The sequence below is a fragment of the Leptonychotes weddellii genome, chromosome 13, assembly GCF_054177405.1.
Source record: "Leptonychotes weddellii isolate Sample4059 chromosome 13, ASM5417740v2, whole genome shotgun sequence".
NCBI lineage: Eukaryota > Metazoa > Chordata > Mammalia > Carnivora > Phocidae > Leptonychotes > Leptonychotes weddellii.
Window position 1 is genome coordinate 10,290,459 of NC_138381.1, and position 22,765 is coordinate 10,313,223.

At 36.5% G+C, this 22,765-nt stretch overlaps 1 protein-coding gene across 1 annotated transcript in view; it reads right to left on the reverse strand.

Annotated features, from left to right (window-relative positions):
• Window positions 1–1,343: 1,343 nt before the first annotated feature.
• Window positions 1,344–22,765, reverse strand: part of CDH7 (cadherin 7) — a 115,749-nt gene continuing 94,327 nt past the window's right edge. Inside the window, exon 11 of the mRNA XM_081801057.1 lies at window positions 1,344–4,067. Within this exon, the coding sequence (XP_081657183.1) occupies window positions 3,574–4,067 (494 nt within the window). The 3' untranslated portion in view covers window positions 1,344–3,573. The remainder of the gene's footprint in view (window positions 4,068–22,765) is intronic.

The following is a 22,765-nucleotide window of genomic DNA, read 5'->3' on the forward strand; positions in this document are numbered from 1 at the left end:
ACACAAATATCACCCACACCTTATATAACTACACTTTTTACACGAGAATAATTGGCAGTGCCTGCTCATCTAGTGTAGTAAAGGTAATTGTGCATGAAGTTAAAATAATTTAAAACATTCTCAGAGGGCAGAGTGAAAAGGCAGATATCATTACCTACACACGATTACTTCCTGTCTGTATCCTGCAGTTACCTGACCCCACTGCGGTCAGCCTCGGGTGTGAGCTTCAGGTCAAAGAAGTTTACCAGCTTCATCTGATTGCTTATAGAAAGATCTACTCATGGCCTTCACAGAGGTAATCATTTCTTGCTGTCTCCTTCATTTTGGTCTGCAATTGACCTTAGGGTATTGCTTTAACATAGAAACTGATCGGTGAATCCAGAATGATAATTTAGGTTTGATCAGCAAAAGCCCACTTTCTTGATAAGATTTAGTTTTCATATTCTTTATGCTGGTTTAAAATTATGCAGTGATAATACAGAATTGGGGCTTGGGCATATTTCCGTGACGTAGACAGTGACAAGTAAAATGCAAACATTTTTAAGAAACTAAAGTGTCAAAAATATGCATTACTTTGTGCACCTTGAGTTTCTAATGGTGCCCCCATATGGACAAATGGAAAATATTTAAATTTATTGGCTTCCCAGACTACTGTCTGCCATTGAAATTATTAAGCCATTGCTTCCCACAATGAAGTGGATCCTTTCCTTTCTACTTGTAGCTCCAAGGACTTCATACCGGGGAGTATCACGTGCATCTATATTTAGTAGTAGGATAGAGTACAAATTCCTCGCCTGTCATTACTTGATATTCTATTCATTCATACTATATTTACAATCATGAGGTTTCCTTTTTAAAGCAATGTAAGCAGTGAAATGTTGGTAAACATTTAACAACTGGATCTCCAGGAAAAACAGGTAGTGTTTGCTGATTTCCATGGTGGTCCAGATACTACCCATGGCTAACTTCAGTCCACCAAAATGCTCTCTCTAGAAGGAGGGTTGAGAAGAGATGTATGTCATTGGTTCTTGGGAGTTGGTTCTAGCTGGTTCCAGTATATCACTGAATTTTAGTAAAACTAGATAATAGGCATTTATATAAATGTTTTTGGAGAATGTCCTAACTAGGTTTAACATTGATTTTATCAATCAACTATTCCAGTGTGTCTCTCAAGTACTACAGAGATAATCATACATAGCATTAGATTTCAGGGAAAAAAAAAAACTAAAATAACCAATTCACCTCCATTACAGGTGAGCTTAGCTAGAGTACTTCATATAAATTTCATCTAAATTAGGGACATTCTTTCAGCCATCTCAAGTGTTTTTAAAACATACCACTGAATCAAGTTTATACTCTATTGATGTAATTGTCCACACATAAAAGCAAGTGGGTATATGCAAGAATTTCAAATCTTTATTTAAATTTGAGCTTTTCTTTTCCCAATCTATGACCCACAAATATGAAAAAAAAAGAAAAAATATATACTTGAAAACAAGAGAAAACAAGGTGAATGATGTGATGTTTCTTTTCTAAAATACATTCAAACCTCCATTTAGTGATATGTGCAACAATCAGCAGTTTTGACATCATAATCCAAATGTACTAAACTATTTTATCTTCCTGCAGACAACAAGGGGATTATTACAAAACTGTTTTCTCAGCACCTTGCTGATTTAACACCTATATAATTCCTGCACCACATTCTGCTTTTATTGAATTCGGTAAGTGTACTATGTATTTTTTTTTTTATCTGAAAAACTTATATATGTGACTGAAAATCATGAACAGAACCTTTTACTGTTACAAGTTTTTCATATATATGTATATTAATCCAGCAAGAAGCATATCTATCTAGTCCTGAAACAGTGTTTACAAAACTGTATTCAAATGAAAGGGCTGTTTGCAGATAATCAGATTTATTGAATTATTTATTTTGATGAAGTTGAAGGCCACTTTCATGTACTTTATTTCTAAAGATGAACTGTAGGTTTACAGACTCCTAGTTCTCCTCATGTAATCAAAATACTGATATTCTAATTCCAGTGTTTGTCTTTCAGAAAGAAGCACTTTTAAAATGTAATTTCCTATACAGTGTCCACTACCTGTAGATTTATTAGGAACACAATAAATTATTTTTAAAAGGAGAAGTGAAAGAAAAAAATCCATTCTTACTGAAATATATGCACATTAAACTAGTACTATTCTAGGAAAAAATGATAGATGGAAATATTTTAGTCATAATTCTAAGAAGCCCATCTCAAACTTAAACACATGTGATCCCTGGAAATTCCTCTCCTCATTTTGGCACATCTAAACCAGTACAGAAATCCTACATTGCTTGGTTAATTCTTGAGGAACAAATCTGCATCAGAATTTAAAGATGGATTTTTGAAATTTGTAACATTACATTGTTTAAGATAGAGTTAAAAAAAAAGTCTTTTACCCAATACATTTACAGCAAAAGAGGCTGGGGAAAACAAATTCTCAAATTCTTTGGAGCATATAGAACTTGTGACCTTGAAAAATAAATCTTGCATCAAAAAAAATCTCAATTCTCTCTGAAATCTTTCTAAAATACAAATATTTTATTCCACTGTTTGGTACATTCTAATGGCTCAGATGAACAACTTCTATGTCCTTGTAGCTGTGCTCCTCTCTGAGATGTGAACTGCAACAAGGCTCAACTGCTCTACTATTTTTTCTCCATTTCCATGCTTCATTTCCTTTGTGTAGCTCAGACTGGAGAAAAATCAGCATGTTCTGACGAGCTTAATGCTATGAGGCAGTCAGATGGACCTGAATTCAGTGGAGATTGGAGCTCCAAAATAAATAGACCAGGTGTCAAATAAAAAAAGCAAAGATAGTCTCCTGTATAAATCAGAAGAGATAATAAAAATCAATGAATAGACAGCAACTTTTTTCATACCTACACAAGCATCTCAAAAGGACTGCAAACTTTAAGAATGATTTACGTTTTTTCTTATTTGGAACACTTCATAATTTATTTGCTAAACAACGGTTTATGTCGCCTTAAACCAAATTTTATTGGCTTGTATTGGAGGATTGGGGAGGATTTTCTAAGAATTTATATATTGCTAAATGAAATATATTTGCTACCCAACAGCAATGAAATTCTGCTGGATTCTATAATCTAGCAAGCTAACCGCATCACTGTAAATTAAATTTGTCCCAAGTTTTGATATGCAAGAAGTTCCAGGACTTTTCAATGACTCATCGTGTTCTGTTCTTCTCACTACAGTGCACACTTGGTTCACAGACAACACAGGGCACTACTTACTCATTGAGGTTAGGTGCTTTGCAGGTATCTGAGAGTTGCTATCTATTCACAAACCACTGAGCATTTCATTTTATCAAAAAGCCGTCAAATGCTCAGAGTCTGTGGTTAGATAAGTCTAATGAAGATATGCTTCACCAAGGTGAAAACCTAAACAGTTAAAAATGGAGAGATATTTACAACCATTTTCTCTAGTTGAGTTCTCGTTTTCTGTATGGAGTGGGGTTTTTTGCTTTGACTTTTTCTTCAGTACGTTTCAAATTAAGGTTCCGGGGCTATGAGTACAAACTCTCCTGGCCAGTTCCATACATATCTGCAAGTCGTTTAAAGCGAGGCCCCCAGTCACTTAGGTAGTCATAATTCTGATCAGAGTTTGAGCTGATGGAATCTAAGGAGCTGAGTGATTCAGCCACTGAGCCATTTCCTTCAAATGCATATGTCTGCAAGGAATCATAGGGGGGAGCACAGGGATCCACATCAGCTTCTTTCAGTCTTTCCCAAATAAATTCCCGAAAAATGACATTATCTGGGATGCTTTTAAAAGTTGGTCGACTCAAGAACTGAATTTCTGGAGTCACATCCCTCCGAGTCTTGGTATCTCTGATGACGTTGAGATTTCTTAATGCGGCCATGTCGAAAGCTTCTGTGTCTTCCTCTCCCCCACCTTCGTCATCATATCTCACGATATTTTCTCTGATATCTCTCTCCTCATCAAAAATGAGAGGTTCTTTTTTCCTTCTTCTCATGGTGATGATCAGGAGGATCAACACTAAAACAATGAGACAGGAAAGGGAAAGTTTCAGTAAATCACCAACTGCCCCTCATCATGGTGAAATTAGGCCAATGATCTTGACTTATAGATTTTCTGCTCTTTAAAGGGAAATGAATTGGCCACCCACTTGCATGGGAATTCACAGCAGTAGATGTGCTAAAATTGCTAAAATGCCTTTGAAATAGGACACTTTTATACATCAAGAAACCCTTTTCCACCTGTTCAGAACTGATGTCTCCCTCTTTAAGGCAACCTCCAAAGTATTTGCTAGAGCAAATTGAAGGGCCAGTTCAGGATAAATATAATAATTTCAAAGCTATGCAACACAAAGGGTTTTTTTTAACTCCTTAATTGCTGGAAAGGCAAAGTGACATTTATAAATGTTTTAGGTCTAATTTAACAACTGCAATTTTAGAAGGAAATGGATTTTAGCATTTGGTCAGGTTCTTTGAAGAAATGCCTTGTACTTGTCTAAGAAACTCTGCTGTTAAATAAAACCCAGTATGTCAGGCCATATATGAAGATTAAAAGCTTTTCTATAGTAAATTGAATCTCACTTTCAGGATGAAATACTGAACGTGGTCTTTACACATTCTATCTGGAGAGAGAGGTGGTGAGATTTTCAGCTTAGCCAAAGAGAGATTTATCAAAAATAATAAATAATAAAGCACATGGTGGCACTAGAAAGCTAAAGGACACCAGATTCACTGGCTATTATTTGGGTTTAAACCACCTGAATATACTCTTTGTATTTTTAATAAGTATACACTACTAAGAAAGATTCTGCTTCACTCAGGCCATGGATGACTGTGATGCTAGCTGAATTGGGAACACATCAGATTTCATGGGTGTTTGAATTAAGTTAAAAAAAAAAAAGTATTCTTGAATTTTGGAGTTCAAAATATATAAAGAATTATCTTTACTTACCTTTTTATTACATAAGCCAACTTTTTTTTCTTGAAGATCTAACAGGCCCAAAGGGACCATTACTCTCAGCCTGTTTTTTAAAAGACACTTGAAATATTTATATTTAAAATATAAGGTTTTAGTTTGGCATTAAACATACATTTGAAAATAAAGTATAAAGCCAAGAAGGACATCACTGTAATTCAGAAAAATTAAAAGCAATGACTAGATGAGACATCCTCTACCTCAAACTAAAAAAAAATAAATAAAAATCTAAGCACTTGATTAAATAATGCCTTTTCTATTGTAATGTTCTGGCATGGGCCTTGAAAACAAATATATAGCTTTGCTGTCAAAATGGCCTTGGATAAAAGTCCAACCTTTTCACATATTAGCTGTGTGATTTTGGGCAAGTAACTCAAACTAACAGAGCCTAGCCACATATGATAATTATAGACAAATGTTATGAAGGTAAATTAGAGAGATTGGGGAATAATGTAAGTAGAATTAGTAGAGTGGCAGGCACTTGTTTGTGTGCCAAAGAGAAATTATCATTGTTATCCTCTGGCTAACCAAGAATGTGAACTCAAAATTTCTCCTCAGACCCAAGCAAAACAATGAAATTAGGTAACAAAGTAGAAGGTGTAGCAAATATATGGCAAGGCATGTGCACTAAAGATTAAATGAGAGACAGAAAAGGCAGTAAGGTGAAAAATGGAGATCTGCAAATAAGACTTATCATTTGGCCCTCAGGATAATTCTCTGGGGTATGTGTCGTCTTGTTTGATGATGTCTTAAGCATGTGAAACAACCTGCCTATGGTCAATGAAATAAAATGCAATAAGTGGGAATGAAGTGTCCTCTACTTCCATCTGCCCCAGAGCCTTTGCACTTTCTAGAACACTATGAGCCTAGTGCTCCGTAGAAGGTAACTGAGATACAAGCTAAGAGCTCTAGTGACAATTTGCTAGTTCAGAGAAAGACACACCAGTAAATTATAAGACATATGGATGAATAACATTTTAGATTAATGTATAAATAGAGCTTCTGAAACTTTTTATACGGTTCCCCCCAAAATAAAAGTAATTGCAACAGAAAGATAAAATAATACTTCCTGAGAAGTCAGGTAGAGAGAATGGAAAGGTGAGTATCAGAATCATGATGGTGAGGGCAGGAATATGAGAAATCTCTCACCCACATTGGAAGCAGAATTGAGGGGGAACAAATATCCAAACGAGTGCAAGAGGATACAAGAAATGAATGGGCATAAAAGTGAATGAGGCTATGAAGAGAGTAAGATATTATGTAATAATTAGATGCTCTTTTTTTTTTTTTATTTGACACACAGAGAGAGACAGCGAGAGAGGGAACACAAGCAGGGGGAGTAGGAGAGGGAGAAGCAGGCTTCCCGCTGAGCAGGGAGCCCGATGTGGGGCTCGATCCCAGGACCCTGAGATCATGACCTGAGCCAAAGGCAGATGCTTAACCAACTGAGCCACCCAGGTGCCCCTAATTAGATGCTCTTTTAATTTAAATCTGTATTTAGGCAAAATATTTCAAAATTCCCAATTCTCTTTCCTTCATATAATCACAATGAATCTTGTCATATATATATAATATATAATGATTTTTATAGGTTATATTTGTTTTATATGCTATTTTATTTTAACATATAAAACAAGTATTTCTTACATTCTATTGTAAACATATTTTCATGCTACTGATAAACTTACTTTTTGACACTCAAGTATAGTGCTCAGTAAAACTGAAACATGAAAGAACCCATAGGTGTGTCAGCCCTCAGGTTCAGTACCTATTAAGGATATTAATATCTTATAGAGTTTATTTCTCAATCTTGCCTGAAGCTGAGAAAAATGAAGTGTTTTAGAAGGTTAGAAAATTTAACATTTCAATGACTTAGGAGAATATTAATTTCTAACTACATGAGCACATATAAAAAATAAAATTTAACCTTTACGTAGAACAAGTATTAAGTGCTCTACAGGGTCTATGGAGATAATCCCTGTATTAAAAAGAATATTTTCTGCTTAAGTAAGCACAAGATTGTATAGTTTAAGAGGTTTTTCTCGTATGTCTTTTCTGTCATATGGACGATACTTCTGAGTGCAGACAGAAAAGATTTAGTCTAGACACATGGCACTTATAATGTGTTGGTTGTTCATGAATTTAGATAGTTAACAAATGTGTGTTAACCATTTATTACAGGCATTAGGTATGATGATGTAATATTGCACACAGAAGCAGGCACACTTCTCATGGAACTTATAATGAAATGGGCAGACTATTAAATAATGAGAACTAAATGTAAAGGTAGAACTGTGATAATTATTCCCAATCTTTTAAAGGTCTATAGTAGAACAAACAGATCCACACAAGGCAGATTTACGCATCCCTGAAGGCTGATGCTAGGATGGGGGTGGAGAGGTGATATGGAAGATTATACTTGGCACAAGCAAGCAGTTAGCAAGGGTTGGAGCTGACAAGGCTGGGGAGTAAAGAAAGAGGTGGGAGATAACCAATGTGGTTTAAGGACTGCATGATATGATCATATATGTTTTAAAAAAAATCGTTCTGATTGGACTCAGGATGGGAAGAGAAGATGTTAAGAAAGCAATTAGAATACTACAGCAGCAAAAGCATACTGGGTTAACTTAAATTTCTATTTTAGAATTCAGTTCTTTAACCGAGTATCCCAGTTATGTAAGCAATAGGGCTGGTTACTGGCAAAATCATGAGAGAGGATCCCTGCAGCCAAGCAGCTCAAACTTGGTAGCTATATATTTACAAAGATAAATATAGTATAAATCATAATGCAATTCACTGAGAAAGTACAGACATACACAGGTGCAAAGAAGCATGCAGACCAGAAGAGCATCATTCCCCCAAATTAAAAGAAATAAAAGGGAAGATGAAGAAAAATAGTGTAAAACACGTAGCATACTATAAAGTAGTGGTCCCCTATATTCTCATCACTGTAGTCTGTGACAGATACATATCCATTTTTACTTAATCATCTTGAAAGTATTTCAGTCCCACCTAACACACTTCCTGGAGGTTAACCACAGTATTGGCCCATACAATGAAGAAGCCCCCTCTCCAATAAACTCCCATCATCAAGTGTCTTATTTTCTTAAAGACAGCAGACACTAAAAGTCATCCAGGTTTGCTCTAGAAGCTTCAACATCTCCTTGTCATCCGGAATCCCTTGCACTGGATTTTCTAAACTTGCAAATGTCTGAATTCTCAATATTCAGTTTTGGTCCCCAGAACATTTGTACAGACGTGGTACAAACTGGTACCACTGCTAGATAAGCCTACTTATATTAAAGAAAAACTATTTCCCTTATTTCAGTCAATTCATTTAAAACCACTCAGTCATGTGAACTACCATCAAGCCAGTTCTTTTCCATCCTAAAACTCTATAAAATGTTCTTGCTTTAAATCAATTTGCAAGACTATTTACAAATTCATCACCTGTTAAGTATCATTTTGTTAAGTTAAACCTATTGTTTTGAGACTCACCAAAAGTTAAAACCTAAATTTCTTTTAATTCAACATTTTTTTTACTGGGCATTGATTTTCTACAACTGTAATCCCTATAAGGTCAGTGATTTTATTCTCCACAGGTATATCTTGAGCACAAAAAGCAATACTTGATAATAAATATGCAGTCAAAAAATATTTGTTAAATAAACTATGGGTTGGAGATATGCAGATAACTCTTGCCATTGTGAAGGTCAATATTTTATATAAGGAAAAAGTAAATATTACATAATGCAACAGATTATATAGCAATATAACACATGCTAGGTAAATATGTATGGGAAGGTATGTTTTGACCAGGATGCTCAGAGACAGTCTCACAAAAGAGATGACATGGAGGTAAGACTTGAAGGATAAGCTACTGTCACCTAGAAACACTATTTTCTCTATGGTCTCTATGAATAATCAGAATTTCTTATTAGTCAATAAAATGGTTTCTAAATCTTCACTATCCAACATGGTAGCTACTAGCCACATGTGGCTATTGAGCATCTGAAATGTGGATATCCCTATTTGAAACATGAATCGAGATGTGCTTTTAGTGTAAAATAGACATGTGATGTTCAAGACAATTATTAAACTATATTGATTACATGTTAAAATTATAAGTTTGTTAGTATTGCAATAAATATGTTATTAGCATTTACTTCACTTGTTTCTTTTTAGTTTTGCTAATGAGACTACCTGAAATTTTAAAATTACATATGTAGTTCACACTTGTGAATCATAATACATTTCTTTGGGCAAAATACTAGAAAAATCTTAATTGTGTATGATCTTAAGGTATGCTACTCTAAAATTTTATTGCCAAATGACATATTGAACAGTGAAACAACTATTATACTACAATTATTAACTGTGTCTATTAGGTGTAACTGAAAAAGGACCTACTCTAAATGAAAAATCTGTTAGTACAATCTGTATCCAAGTTCAGCAATTATAAATGATTATCCACATCCATGTGCGAGTAGAACTTAGCCCTTCAATAAATTTGTTTTTTAAAATCTTCACTGTCTTTTGATCCTGTTGATTTGTATAAATATTACTAAAAAACTGTTACATTTTCTGCATTTGGCTGGTTTCTCTTCAGATGGCACTAATTAAGTTTCACAAATTTTCTTTAATTTTGAACTTGAACTTTGGTGGCTTCAGATCAGAAACAACCATGACAGAGAAACATCTCAACACCTTTCAGTGTCACTTCCAAATTCCCACCACTTTCTCCATGCCTGGAGCTACACCAGAGTTCCATACTCTCATCAAAAAACAGGTCACTAAGTGAGAATTTTCCAATCATTGATTTATCTTCAACTACACTCAATTTTACTGACTTTTCTTTTATAAAAGTAGCCTATTTCATATTTCCACATTCTTATATCCTGATTGCCCTGAAGCCAGAATTTTTCTGGATTATTCCCCTGAGACTAAGGTTACCAATGGTCTTGTTGACATCTACCCAATCCAATGGGCACTAGTCAGCCCTTAGTTTACATGGCATGTCTATCATATTTGACACAGAACTTCAATCAGAAAACATGGGTGAGTTTTCTTGAATTAATAGATTATAGTAATTCTTACAATTAAAAAAAAAGTTTCACTCTCTCCTTTCAAGTATGGTTTGGTGGCTGCTCTTCTCTAGGTCATACCTTGGGTAAATCTTCCTCAAATTCTGTACTTGGCTTCTTCCTTTTTCACCCAACACTCTTTCTACATGAGCTCAGTGAAATCCAATAATCCAACTATTTTCTATATATGGCAATTGGTAAGGGCTCTGACATATAAATCTCCTATCTCTTTGAATAAATCAGACCATATTCATAAATGACTAGTCATAATTTTTATTGATAATAAAAACATATGGACTGCTCAGAATATAGTAAATACTTAATATATGGCAATTATAATTTTTAATTGCTACTATCACTTATTTTGCTATAACAACTTTCTGCTCAAATATCTCTTTCCAGATTTCAACCCATTAACTTCAATCTGTTTCATATCTTGTGTTCTTTTGTCAAAAGAATACCCAAACCAGAAACTTCCAGGTCATCGTGGACTCGAACTTCACTTCCTCCTTGTATTTACCTCTTGCTCATCTCACTACCTTAATGAACCAATTATATAGTGTAACCCCTGGAGTATACCTCAAATCCCTTGCTTAAACGCACATTTACACTGACTCCCTGCCTCTATTTACTGAATATGTGGGCTTAGGATATTTTACTTTGCCCTGCCTCAGTTTCCTCCTCTCCAAAATGGAAATAATAGAACTTAACTCATAAAAACTATCTTATGGTAGCTTTATAAGGATTGAGTTTATAAAGTTTAAAAATATATAGTAAGCACAATAATAGGTTATATATGATTAGCTTCTATAATAAAATGTTAAGCAATATAGTTCCTATTCCTCTGGATCTTGCTAAAATTTGACTTATATAATAGGTACACAAAAAGAAAATATTTTACTTGATATGTGTGATTTTTGATAACTCCCTATTAATTTAGTTATTTGATATCTATGCTATTCTATTTATTGGATGGTAAAATAATAGAATTATTCTGGAGAAGCTTAAAATATGTGGCAAAGACAGGAAAATGAACAGAATGTGATAAACACTATTTACAAATTCATCCCAAAATATTTTTTCCTCCTGCATTCCCTATATTATGCCGCAAGAATACACTGGTTTAAAAAGAAAGATTAAGATCAGTACTCTCAAGGTGTTCTTAAATTTGAGCAAAGCGAATAAGTATGTTTACAAATTGTGGTAACTGACACAAAAGAAATAACGTTTCATGATAAAGAATTGTAGGTGTTGATGCAGCATGCCCTGGCATCCCTGGCCCATGCCTACTCCAGCTTCAACTCTCTGGCCAAGGTGTCCCAAGCATGGCATGCCCAGAGACCCCCCTCCCCGGGTCACACCCGGTCTAGATCTAGCTCCAGGCATCCCACTAAGGCAGCCCCAGCACAGTGTGCCCCAGGATCCCTAGTTTCCCAGACAAGCAAAACCTAAAGGAGTTCATCATCACTAAACCAGACTTCCAAGAAAAGTTAAAATGTCTTCTTTAAGTGGAAAAGGTCATAACTAAAAATAAAACACATGAAAGAAAAAAATCTCACTAATAAAGGCAAATATATAATAAAGGCAATGGATCAGCCACTTAAAAATCTCATATGAAAATTAAACCAAAAAGATGTAAAATATGACATCAGCAACATAAAATGTGTGTGGGGGTGGGGGAGTACAAATGTAGTGCTTTTAGAATGCACTGGAAATTAAGTGACTATCACCTTAAAACAGACTGCTGTATTTATAATGTTGGTATATGTGAACCTCACAGTAACCAAAACCAAACCTACAAAAGAACCCCAAAATCCCAAAACCTACAAAAAAATAAAGAAAACCATCAAACCACAAGAGATCAAGAGAAGAAGAAAGAAACAGAGAAGAACTACAAAAACAATCAGAAAACAATAAAATAGCAATAAGCATATACCTATCAGTACATTTTTTTTTTTTTGAGAGAGAGAGAGAGCGAGCATGAGGGGGGTAGGGTCAGAGGGAGAAGCAGACTTCCCGCCGAGCAGGGAGCCTGATGTGGGACTCGATCCCGGGACTCCAGGATCATGACCTGAGCTGAAGGCAGTTGCTTAACCAACTGAGCCACCCAGGCGCCCCCTATCAGTACATTTTAAATGTAACTAGACTAAATGATCCAATCAAAAGGCATAGGGTGGCTGAATGGATAAAAACAAGATCTATTTATATGCTGCTTATAAAAGACTTACTTTAGATCTAAAAACACATGCAGATTGAAAGTGAAGGAATGGAAAAAGATATTTCATGCAAATGGAAATAAAGCTAGAGGAGCAGTACTCATATAAGATGAAATACACTTAAAACAAAGACTGTGACTCCAAGAAGACAATATAACATTTGTAAATATCTATGCGCCCAACATACGAGCATGTAAATATGTAAAGCAAATTTTAGCAGACATAAAGGCAAAAATTGACAGTAATACAAAATAGTAAGGGGACTTTAACACCCTACCTGCATCAATGAATAGATCATCCAGACTGAAAATCAATAAGAAAAAATGGGCCTTAAACAACACATTAGACCAAATGGGCTTAACAGATATATAGAGAACATTTCATCTAAAAACTTCAGACTACACTTTTTTTTTGAAGTGCACATTGAACATTCTCCAGGATAGATCACATGTTAAACTGCAAAACAAGTTACAATAAATTCTAGAAGATTAAAATTATATCCAGCATCTTTTCTGACCACAATAGTGTGAAGCTAGAAATCAATCACAAGAAGATAACTAGAAAAAAACAAAACATGTGGAGACCTAAAGCACATGCTACTAAACAATGTGTCAATAAAGAAATCAAAGTTGGAAATAAATGCCTTGAGACAAATGAAAATAAAAATGAAAATATAGCTTTTCAAAATCTATAGGATACAGCAAAAGCAGTTCTAAGAGGAAAGTTTATAGTGATATGGGCCTACCTCAAGTAAAATCCCAAATAAACCATCTAACTTTACACCTAAGAGTAGAAAATGAACAAACAAATTCCAAATTTGGAAGAAGAAGGAAATGATAATCTGAGTGGAAATACATTAAATAGAGACTTTAAAAATAGAAAAGATCAATGCAGGGCGCCTGGGTGGCTCAGTTGGTTAAGCGACTGCCTTCGGCTCAGGTCATGATCCTGGAGTCCCGGGATCGAGTCCCACATCGGGCTCCCTGCTCAGCGGGGGGTCTGCTTCTCCCTCTGACCCTCTTCCCTCTCTTGCTATCTGTCTCTCATTCTCTCTCTCTCAAATAAATAAATAAAATCTTAAAAAAAAAAAAAGAAAAAAGAAAAGATCAATGCACAACTAAGAGCTGTTTTTTTTTGAAAATATATTAAAAAAAACAAAACAAAACAATAAGCCTCTAGGCAGAGTTTTCAAGAGAAAAACAGGACCCATATAAATAAAATCAGAAATAGAAGTTAAACTGATACCACAGAACTATAAAGGATCATAGCAGACTACTATAATTATACACCAACAAATAGGATAACCTAGAAGAAAATGATAAATTCCCAGAAACACAACCTTTCAAGATTGAATTATGAAGAAACAGAAAATCTGAATAGGCCAATTACAAATAATGATACTGAAGTAGTAATTAAAAAACTCTCCAAAAAATGAAGAGGAAGGACTGCTTCCAAACTCCTTTTACAAGGCCAGCATTACCCCGATACCAAAACCAAAGACACTGAAAAAAAAAAAATTACAGGCCGATATCCTTGATGAAAATAGATGCAAAAATCCTCAACAAACTATTAGAAAACCAAATTCAGCATTACATTAAAAGAACTATACACCATGGGGCACCTGGATGGCTCAGTCGGTTAAGCGTCTAACTCTTGATTTTGGCTTAGGTCATGATCTTGGTGTCCTGGGATCAAGTCCTGCAATGGGCTCCCTGCTCAGTGGGAGATCTGCTTATCTCCCTCTCCCTCTGCCCCTCCCCTGCTCACTCTCACTCTGACATAAATCTTAAAAAATATATAAAAGAATTATACACCATGATTATGTGGAATTTATGCCAAGGATGTTTCAACATCTGCAAATCAATCAACCTTATATACTACATTAACAAAAATGAAGGCTAAAAATCATATGATCATCTCAACAAATGCAGAAAAAGCATCTGACATAATTCAACATCTGACATTTATCAACATGATAAAAATTCAACAGTGTGAGTATAGAAGAACCACACCTCAACATAAGAAAGGTCATATATGACAAACCCTCAGCTAACATCATACTCAAGGGTAAAAACTAAAAGCTTTTCCTCTATGATCAGGAAAAAGGCAAGAATGCCCACTCTTGTCACTTTTATTCAACATGGTACAGGAAGCCCTAGTTACAGCAATTAGGCAAGGAAAAAAAAGGCATCTAAATTGGAAAAGAATTAAACTGTCACTATTTGCAAATGACATGATACTGTATACAGAAAACCCTAGAGTCCACCAAAACTACCAGAACTAATAAATGAATTCAGTAAAAGTCACAAAAATTAATATACAGAAATAGGTTGCATTTCTCTACACTATAACAAGCCATCAAGAAAGAGAAATTAAGAAAATCACATTTACAACTTCATCAAAAAAAAATTACTTAAGGGGGTGCCTGGGTGGCTCAGTCAGTTAAGTGTCTGCCTTTAGCTTGGGTCATGATCCAGGGTCCTGGGATAGAGCCCCACATCGGGCTCCCAGCTCAGCGGGGAGTCTGCTTCTTCCTCTCCCTCTACCCCTCCCCCTAGCTCGTTCTCTTTCTCTCTCTCTCAAAATAAATGCATAAAATCTTTGAAAAAAAATTACCTAGGAGTAAATTTAACCAAGGAAGTGAAAAACTTGTATTCTGAAAACTATGACACTGATGAAAGAAATTGAGGATGACTCAAATAAATGGACAGATAAACCATGCTCACGGATTGGAAAAAAATTATTTTAAAATGTCCATACTATCCAAAGCGAACTACAGATTCAATGTAATGTCTTCAAATTATCAATGTCATTTTCCAAAGAATCACAACAAAGATTCCTGAAATGTATCTGGAACCTCAAAAGACCCCAAATAGCCAAACCAATCCTGAGAGAGAACAAAGTTAGAGGTGTTATGATCCCTGATTTCAACCTACACTGCAGAGCTATAGTAACTGAAACAGTATGGTACTAGCACAAAAACAGACACATAAATCAATGGAATAGAAGAGAGAGGCCAGAAATAAATGCACACAATTATGGTCAATTAAACTATGACAAAGGAGGCATGAATATACAACAGGGAAAAGACTGTCTTTTCAGAAAATGGTGTTGGGAAAACCTGACCACTTTCTTACACCATAAACAAAAATAAATTCAAAATGGATTAAAAGACTTGAATGTAAGACCTGAAACCACAAATCTCCTAGAAGGAAACATAGTAAGCTCTTTGACGTTGGTCTTAGCAGCATGTTTTTGGACTCACCTCCTTAGGCAAGGGCAACAAAAGCTAAAAAAACTTTTGTTGATGTATTGGGAATACACCAAAGTTTTTGCACAGTGAAGGACAACATCGATAAATGAAAGGGCAACCTATTGAATGGGAGAAGATATTTGCAAATCATATATTCGATAAGGGGTTAATATCCAAAATATACAAAGAACTTACACACCTTAATATTAAAAACAACCAAGTAAACAACCCAATTAAAAATGGGTACAGAGCTTGAATAGTAATTTTTCTAAAGAAGACCTACAGATAGCCAACAGGAACACCAAAAGATGTTTAACATCACTAATCACCAGGGAAATGCCATTCACAACTGTAAGATTACCTCACACCTGTCAGATTGACAACTGTCAAAAAGACAAAAAATAAGAAGTGTTGGCATAGATGTAGAGAAAACAAAACACTTGCACACTGTTGGTGGGAATGTAAATTGGTGTAGCCACTATGGAAAACAGTATGGAGTTCCCTCAAAGGTTAAAACTACCATAAGATCGAGTAATTACACTTCTGGGTATTTAGCCGAAGAAAACAAAAGCACCAATTCAAAGAGATATGTTTTGAAGAATTTCCATACTGTGTTCTCTCTCTCTCTCTCTCTCTCTCGCTCTCCATATATATACATGACTGTATTATGCTAAGTGAAATATCTCAGAGAAAGACAAATACTGAATGATTTCATTTATATGTGGAATCTAAAAAACAAATTGAAACAGAATCATAGGAAACAAACTGTGGGTTACCAGAGTAGGGAGTGACTGGGAGGTGGGCAAAATAGGTGAAGGAGACTAAGTTGTCCAATCCTCCAGTTATAAAATAAGACATGGGAATGTAATGTATAAGGAATATATTCAATAATTTTGTAACAATTTTGTATGGTGACATATGGTACCTAGATTTATCATGGAAATCATTTCATATAAAAATATCAAATCACTATAATGTACACCTGAAATTAATAGGATGTTGTATGTCAAATATACTTCAATTAAAAAGACAAAGAATCATGGTTGTGAACAGTGCTTAATTTAATCAGTAGGTAAGACTCCCCCCTGAGAAGGTAACACTGAAGCTGGTCATAAAGGATAGTGTGAGCCCAACAGGTGAAGGGATTCAGGAAAAATCTTTCAGTAACAGGGTGGCATGTTTGAAACTAATGGAGAGGCAGCTGTGTGGTTCTTCCTATAGGGTGAGTGAAGGATTAGACAGCCTGATACCTTCACAAGGTGAGCAGGTGTCAGAACATGTCTTGCTTTGTGGGCCATGAGAACCATTTGGATTTTATGTAAGTACATTTGCTGCTTCTGAAATGTCTCAAGCAAAGAAATAATTTATGCTTTAAAAACTGAAATGATAGGAAAAATACAGGGGTACTAGTGCAGTCTGGTGATCAAAGACAGATGTCATTGGAAGTGACATCTAAGCTGAGATCTAAAGGATGAGAGAATTCAACTTGTCATTTTTGTCTGGATCTATGTGCTGTAGAATAAGAGATATATGCAGATCCTCAGTCACAGAAGGCCAGAATTTGAACTTGTACTTATGAACCTACTCTATTATTTATAGTCACAAAGAATAAATGAAGATTTATATTTGATAAAATCCAAACATGTGAATGAGGAAACCAGATATCAACTATAGCATTTTTAACTAAAATTTAAGCTGACTTTTAACAACAAATGCAGTATCCCTGAAATATCTACTGCAGTATTTTCTTTATCTTTGGATAGATTAGGAAAATCATATATTCAGATTTATTTTTTCTTGAGCCCTTATAGATCTCCAAGGCCATTAACCCAAAAACATAATTTAAGTATTTTAAGTGTGTGCCATATCCACCTTATAGAGAAAAAATTAAGAGACAGGATGGATTTCAGACAAAATGCCCTAAAATCATATAATCTTAGGAAATGGGAAAGTCTGGGTCCAATGGAGATAGTACTTATGGGTAAGGACAAGAATAAAATCAAACCTTCTTTTCCACTAATGAATACATTCAAATCATTCATGGTCTTGTTCAGCATGCAGGTATGGCATGCCCTCTACATGTCATATCAGCATTTTATGGCTACATACATAATGATAAAATTATACTCAGCCCCTGACTCTAAAAGCAGGAGTCTACTGGAGCAGACAGACAAACTAATGAAACAGGTGAGTCAGTCATGAAGGATGCTATGATATACACAAGGTGCTATGGGGCACGCAGGAACAACACCCAACCTGGACTCTGAAGCAAAACAGGGGGAAAGGTGTTCGAGGCAGAAGGAGCAAGTCATGTGAGAGCAGGTAAGACAAAGCTGGATGAGTCTGAGAAAGAGTAGCTCCACAATTTGGCTGAAGGTTGAAATGGTAGAGAGCAGTTAGGTCATAGAAAGTCTGTGATTTTCATCTGTAGACCATTGGAGCCATGGGAATCTTATTTTAAGCTGGTGTGTGTCACAGTCACGCTTGGTTTGCAAAAGCTTGGTCTGCCTGTGATGCTGGTGGATTGGATCTGGTAGAGACAGGAAATTGCCTAATTCAGAAAGGCGGTGACAGACCTGGGGCAAAATCAGGTGCAACATGAAGGGAGAGCATGGCATAGATTCAAGAATCAACAAAGTAAAATTTCATATTTTGGGGGGACTGATTGGCTGTGGGAGATGGAAGAAAAGAGTAAAGTCTGATTGATTCCCTTCCAGAAACATGGAAATAGGGACTAAGTTAGGAGGAGAGGTAGGGATGTAGGAAAACTGTTCAGGATTTAATAATTCTATTCGAATTTCTAATGTCAGCAATCCGTTAGAATGATGAATATGCCCATCCCAGAGTTCTGCAAATCATCTGCACAAGAGAGATGCTGCTAGGGGCGCCTGGGTGGCTCAGTTGGTTAAGCAACTGCCTTTGGCTCAGGTCATGATCCTGGAGTCCTGGGATCGAGTCCCGCATCAGGCTCCCTGCTTAGCAGGGAGTCTGCTTCTCCCTCTCCCGCTCCCCCCTCTTGTGCTCTCTCTCTCTCAAATAAATAAATAAAATCTTAAAAAAAAAAAAAAAAGATGCTGCTTTCTATGTCTCATCTCGAGACAAGGAAACATTTCATTACAACCAAAACTCAGCTTCCCCTTGCCCCGCAAAAAGTATCACAGAGTTCCTCACCATTAAATGTGCCAGTTAGAATTATTTGAGTATCAAGGCAGACATAAAACTGACCTAAGTACAATGAATATTGTGTGTACAAAGACAACTGGTATACTATATATTTTGGTTGTAATGAAGTATAATCTCAAATTTATCATATACAATTCTTGATGTGTTCTCTCAAGGTTGGAAGTAATTGGAGGATACTGTAAATTAGACAGTCAGAGTTAACCAGAGAAGTGATGAAGCTGCTTTGTAAAGCAGATCAAAGATTCTGCTGGTTCTAATTTGGCAGTACCTGGGCTGTGATACCCACAGATTGACAGGCATTTCCCAGAGATGCGGAAGCCTCTCCTATTGGAAAACACTTAGGGAAAAATACCTTAAAAAGGACATCCAGAAGGCAGTCCCACCTGTGTTTGGGTCCTGGCTGTGACACCTTATAACTTTGTGCATGTCTCCTCTAATTTACAGTTTTCTCATATAAAAAGTGGACATAATACTATTTACTAATACCTGCCTAGGAAATGTGTGGTGAGAATTAAATTAGACCATGCTCATAAAGCACTTAGCTAATGTCTAGCACTTAGTATGAGCTTATTAAATGTAATTAATTTTTTCCTATGCTTACACTTGTTTGAAAGACAAACACATGTGCCACCATAAATTAGCCACTTCTGTCCTTTATTATCACTAGGACTATCATTATAGATTATGATGGGGATCAATCTTTTGCATAGTGCTATCATACTGTTCTCCACTATCTAATATATATATATTTTACTTAGGTAATACTATCACTTACAAAACTAGGAACATATTTTCCTGTTGAACAAAATCATGAGTGGTCACAGTGAGAGGAGCAAATATGATACAGCACTCTGTAGACCAGGAAAGAAAAGTGAAAAGATGCATGACAGCTGGATGTCAAGCTGGCAATCCTGGACACACTGAAAGAACTTGAATTCTATGTAGTAAATAGTGGTTTCCACAACTGATTTATTAAACCTGGAGCTGGACCAGTCTAACTAATCCCAGTTGTGGTTAAAGATCAAGGAGCTAGAGGGAATATTATAAGACTTCAATTACTTGGATCTAAAGGTCCAAATATGGAAAAACAAAACTTAATATAGTAAATGCAGTGACAATTTTAGTGTGCAGGAAAACGCAGCAGTCTAACAAAGAAACTAACTGTGCAGACTAACCAAGAAAATAGCTATAATATTCTCAGGATAAATGTGCAATATTTAATATTGAAACATATTTTAAAACAACTGAAATTCTTTCTGCTCATTTCTCAAAATCCACTGAAGTAATAATTTAGTGTCAGTCATTCATAATTTTTTTTAAAGACTTTATTTATTTGAGAGAGAGAGAGCAAACAACTGGGGGGAAGGACAAAAGGAGAGGGAGAAACAGACTCCCTGCTGAGCGGGGAGCCGGCTACAACGGGACTTGGTCCAGGACCCAGATATCATGACCTGAGCTGAAGGCAGGTACTTACCCAACTGAGCCACTCAGGTGCCCCAAATTTGTTTTTTTCTGAAATGCGTTCAGCTTGGTTGAAAAAAAACCATATAGGTCTAGTCTGAGGAATTCAGCTAGATAACTATCAAACCATTCTGAACACCTACGAACGAACTCAACAGGACATCGAAGAAAAGAATAGCAGCAACTCTCTGAACAGAAAAGCAACCACTTTCTGGAAGGTAGGATGTGTGGAGAAGTGAACCCGAGGCAATATTCTGGAGGATAGACGGCAGGGGAGGGAGCCTCCATCAGCCACTACCGGCAAGTGACAGAGCAGCGGAGCACAAAATCGGAACTTTTAGAAATCGCTTCTGCTGAGGGATGTCACTCCAGTGGCTAAGCAGGGGGTGGAACCCTCGCGGGACAGTGTGGTCTCATGACCCTCAGGGTCACAGAAAGACTGGGGGTGCCCGAGTGCAGCAGAGCTCCCAGGTATCGGAGCGGGGAAGCCGGCTGCAGAGACAGAGCCGAGGAGTGGGCTCTCAGCTCGGGGTTGCCATAAACTGTGATCCACGGCACAGTCGGGCCACTGCTCTTCCAGCAGGGACCCAACAAGCGGCAGATCTGGGGAGACTCACCTTCCTCCCCCGGGAGGAGCCGCGCGGGAGTGCACCACAGGGATCTGCTGGGTTTGGAGACTCCACCCGGGGTCGGGTGCCAGAGATAGAAACGCGCGGTCACAGGCCGGGTGAGCACAGAGTGCGGCCGGAGACTGAGGAGACAGGAGTGATTTACTGCTTTTCTGTGGGGGCGCACTGAGGGGAGGGCCCCGAGTTCTCGGCTCCTCCGGGGCGGAGATTGGGAGGCCGCCATTTTCACTCTCCTCCTCCAAAGCTGGGCGTAAAGCTTGCAGGGAACAAAAGCTCCTGAGAGCAAACCCGAGCAGATTACTTAGCGCGGCCCCCAGCACGGGCGGTACAATTCTGCCTCAGTGAAGACTTTTGAGAATCAAGGCAGCAGGCCCCTCCCCCAGAAGATCAGCAAGAACAGCCTGCCAAGACCAAGTTTACCGATCAATGAGAACGGCAGAACGCTAGCACTAGGGGAATACTGCACATAGAATTCATGGCTTTTTTACCATGATTCTTTAGTCTTTCAAAGTTAATTTTTTTAATTTTCTTTTTTTTCTTTTTCTGTTTTTTTGAATTTTTACTTTTTCCTTTTTCAATCAACATCTTATCAATCCCTTTTTTAAAAATCTTTTTTTATTTTTAAATTTTAGAGTCATATTCTATCCCTTCATTGTAGTTAATCTTATTTTTTGTATATATATAAGTTGTTCTCTCTTTAAAATTTTGGTATATGTTTCTTCTAGCAGACCAAAATATACCCTAAGTCTCTAGTGTATGGCTTTGTTCTAGTCTCCTGCCTGCTCACATTCTCTCCCTTTTTTTAAAATTTCTCTTCTTTATTTTTTCAACCAACTTCTTATCAATTCCTTTTATAAAATCTTATATAATTTTTGTCTTTAAGTCATTTTCCATCCCTTCATCATGTTTACCCTTATTTTTGTACATATGTTTTTCTTTCTTTAAAATTTTGGGAGGCAATTTCTTCTAACAGACCAAAATATGCCCAAAATCTAGTGTGTGGCACTGATCTATTCACCAGCCTGATCATATTTGAACATATTCTTTTTTTTCCCTTTTTCTTTTTTCTTTCTTTCCCTTTCTTTTCCCCTGGTTTCAGGTCTCTTCTGATTTGTTTAGTGTATATTTTTCTGGGGTCATTGTTACCTTGTTAGCATTTTGTTCTCTCATTCATCTATTCTCTTCTGGACAAAATGACAAGATGGAAAAAAATCACCTCAAAAAAAAAGAACAAGAGGCAGTACTGACTGCCAGGGACCTACTCAATATGGACATTAGTAACATGTCAGAACGAGAGTTCAGAGTGACGATTATAAAGATACTAGCTGGGCTTGAAAAAAGCATGGAAGATACTAGAGAAACACTTTGAGAAAAAAAAAGAACTAAAATCTAACCAAGTCAAAATCAAAAAGGCTATTAATGAGGTGCAATCAAAAATGGAGGCTCTAACTGCTAGGATAAATGAGGCAGAAGAGAGAAGTAGTGATATAGAAGACCAAATGATGGAGAATAAAGAAGCTGAGAAAAAGAGAGAGAAAGAACCACTGCATCACGAGGGCAGAATTCGAGAGCTAAGTGATACCATAAGACGAAACAATATTAGAATAATTGAGATCCCAGAAGAAGAAAGAGAGAGGCAGAAGGTATATTGGAGCAAATTATAGCAGAGAACTTGCCTAATTTGGGGAAGGAAACAGGCATTAAAATCCAGGAGGCACAGAGAACCCCTCTCAAAATCAATAAAAATAAGTCAACACCCCGATATCTAATAGTAAAACTTAAAAGTCTCAGAGACAAAGAGAAAATCCTGAAAGCAGCTCAGGACAAGAGGTCTGTAACCCACAATGTTAGAAACATTAGATTGGCAGCAGCCCTATCCACAGAGACCTGGCAGGCCAGAAAGGACTGGCATGATATA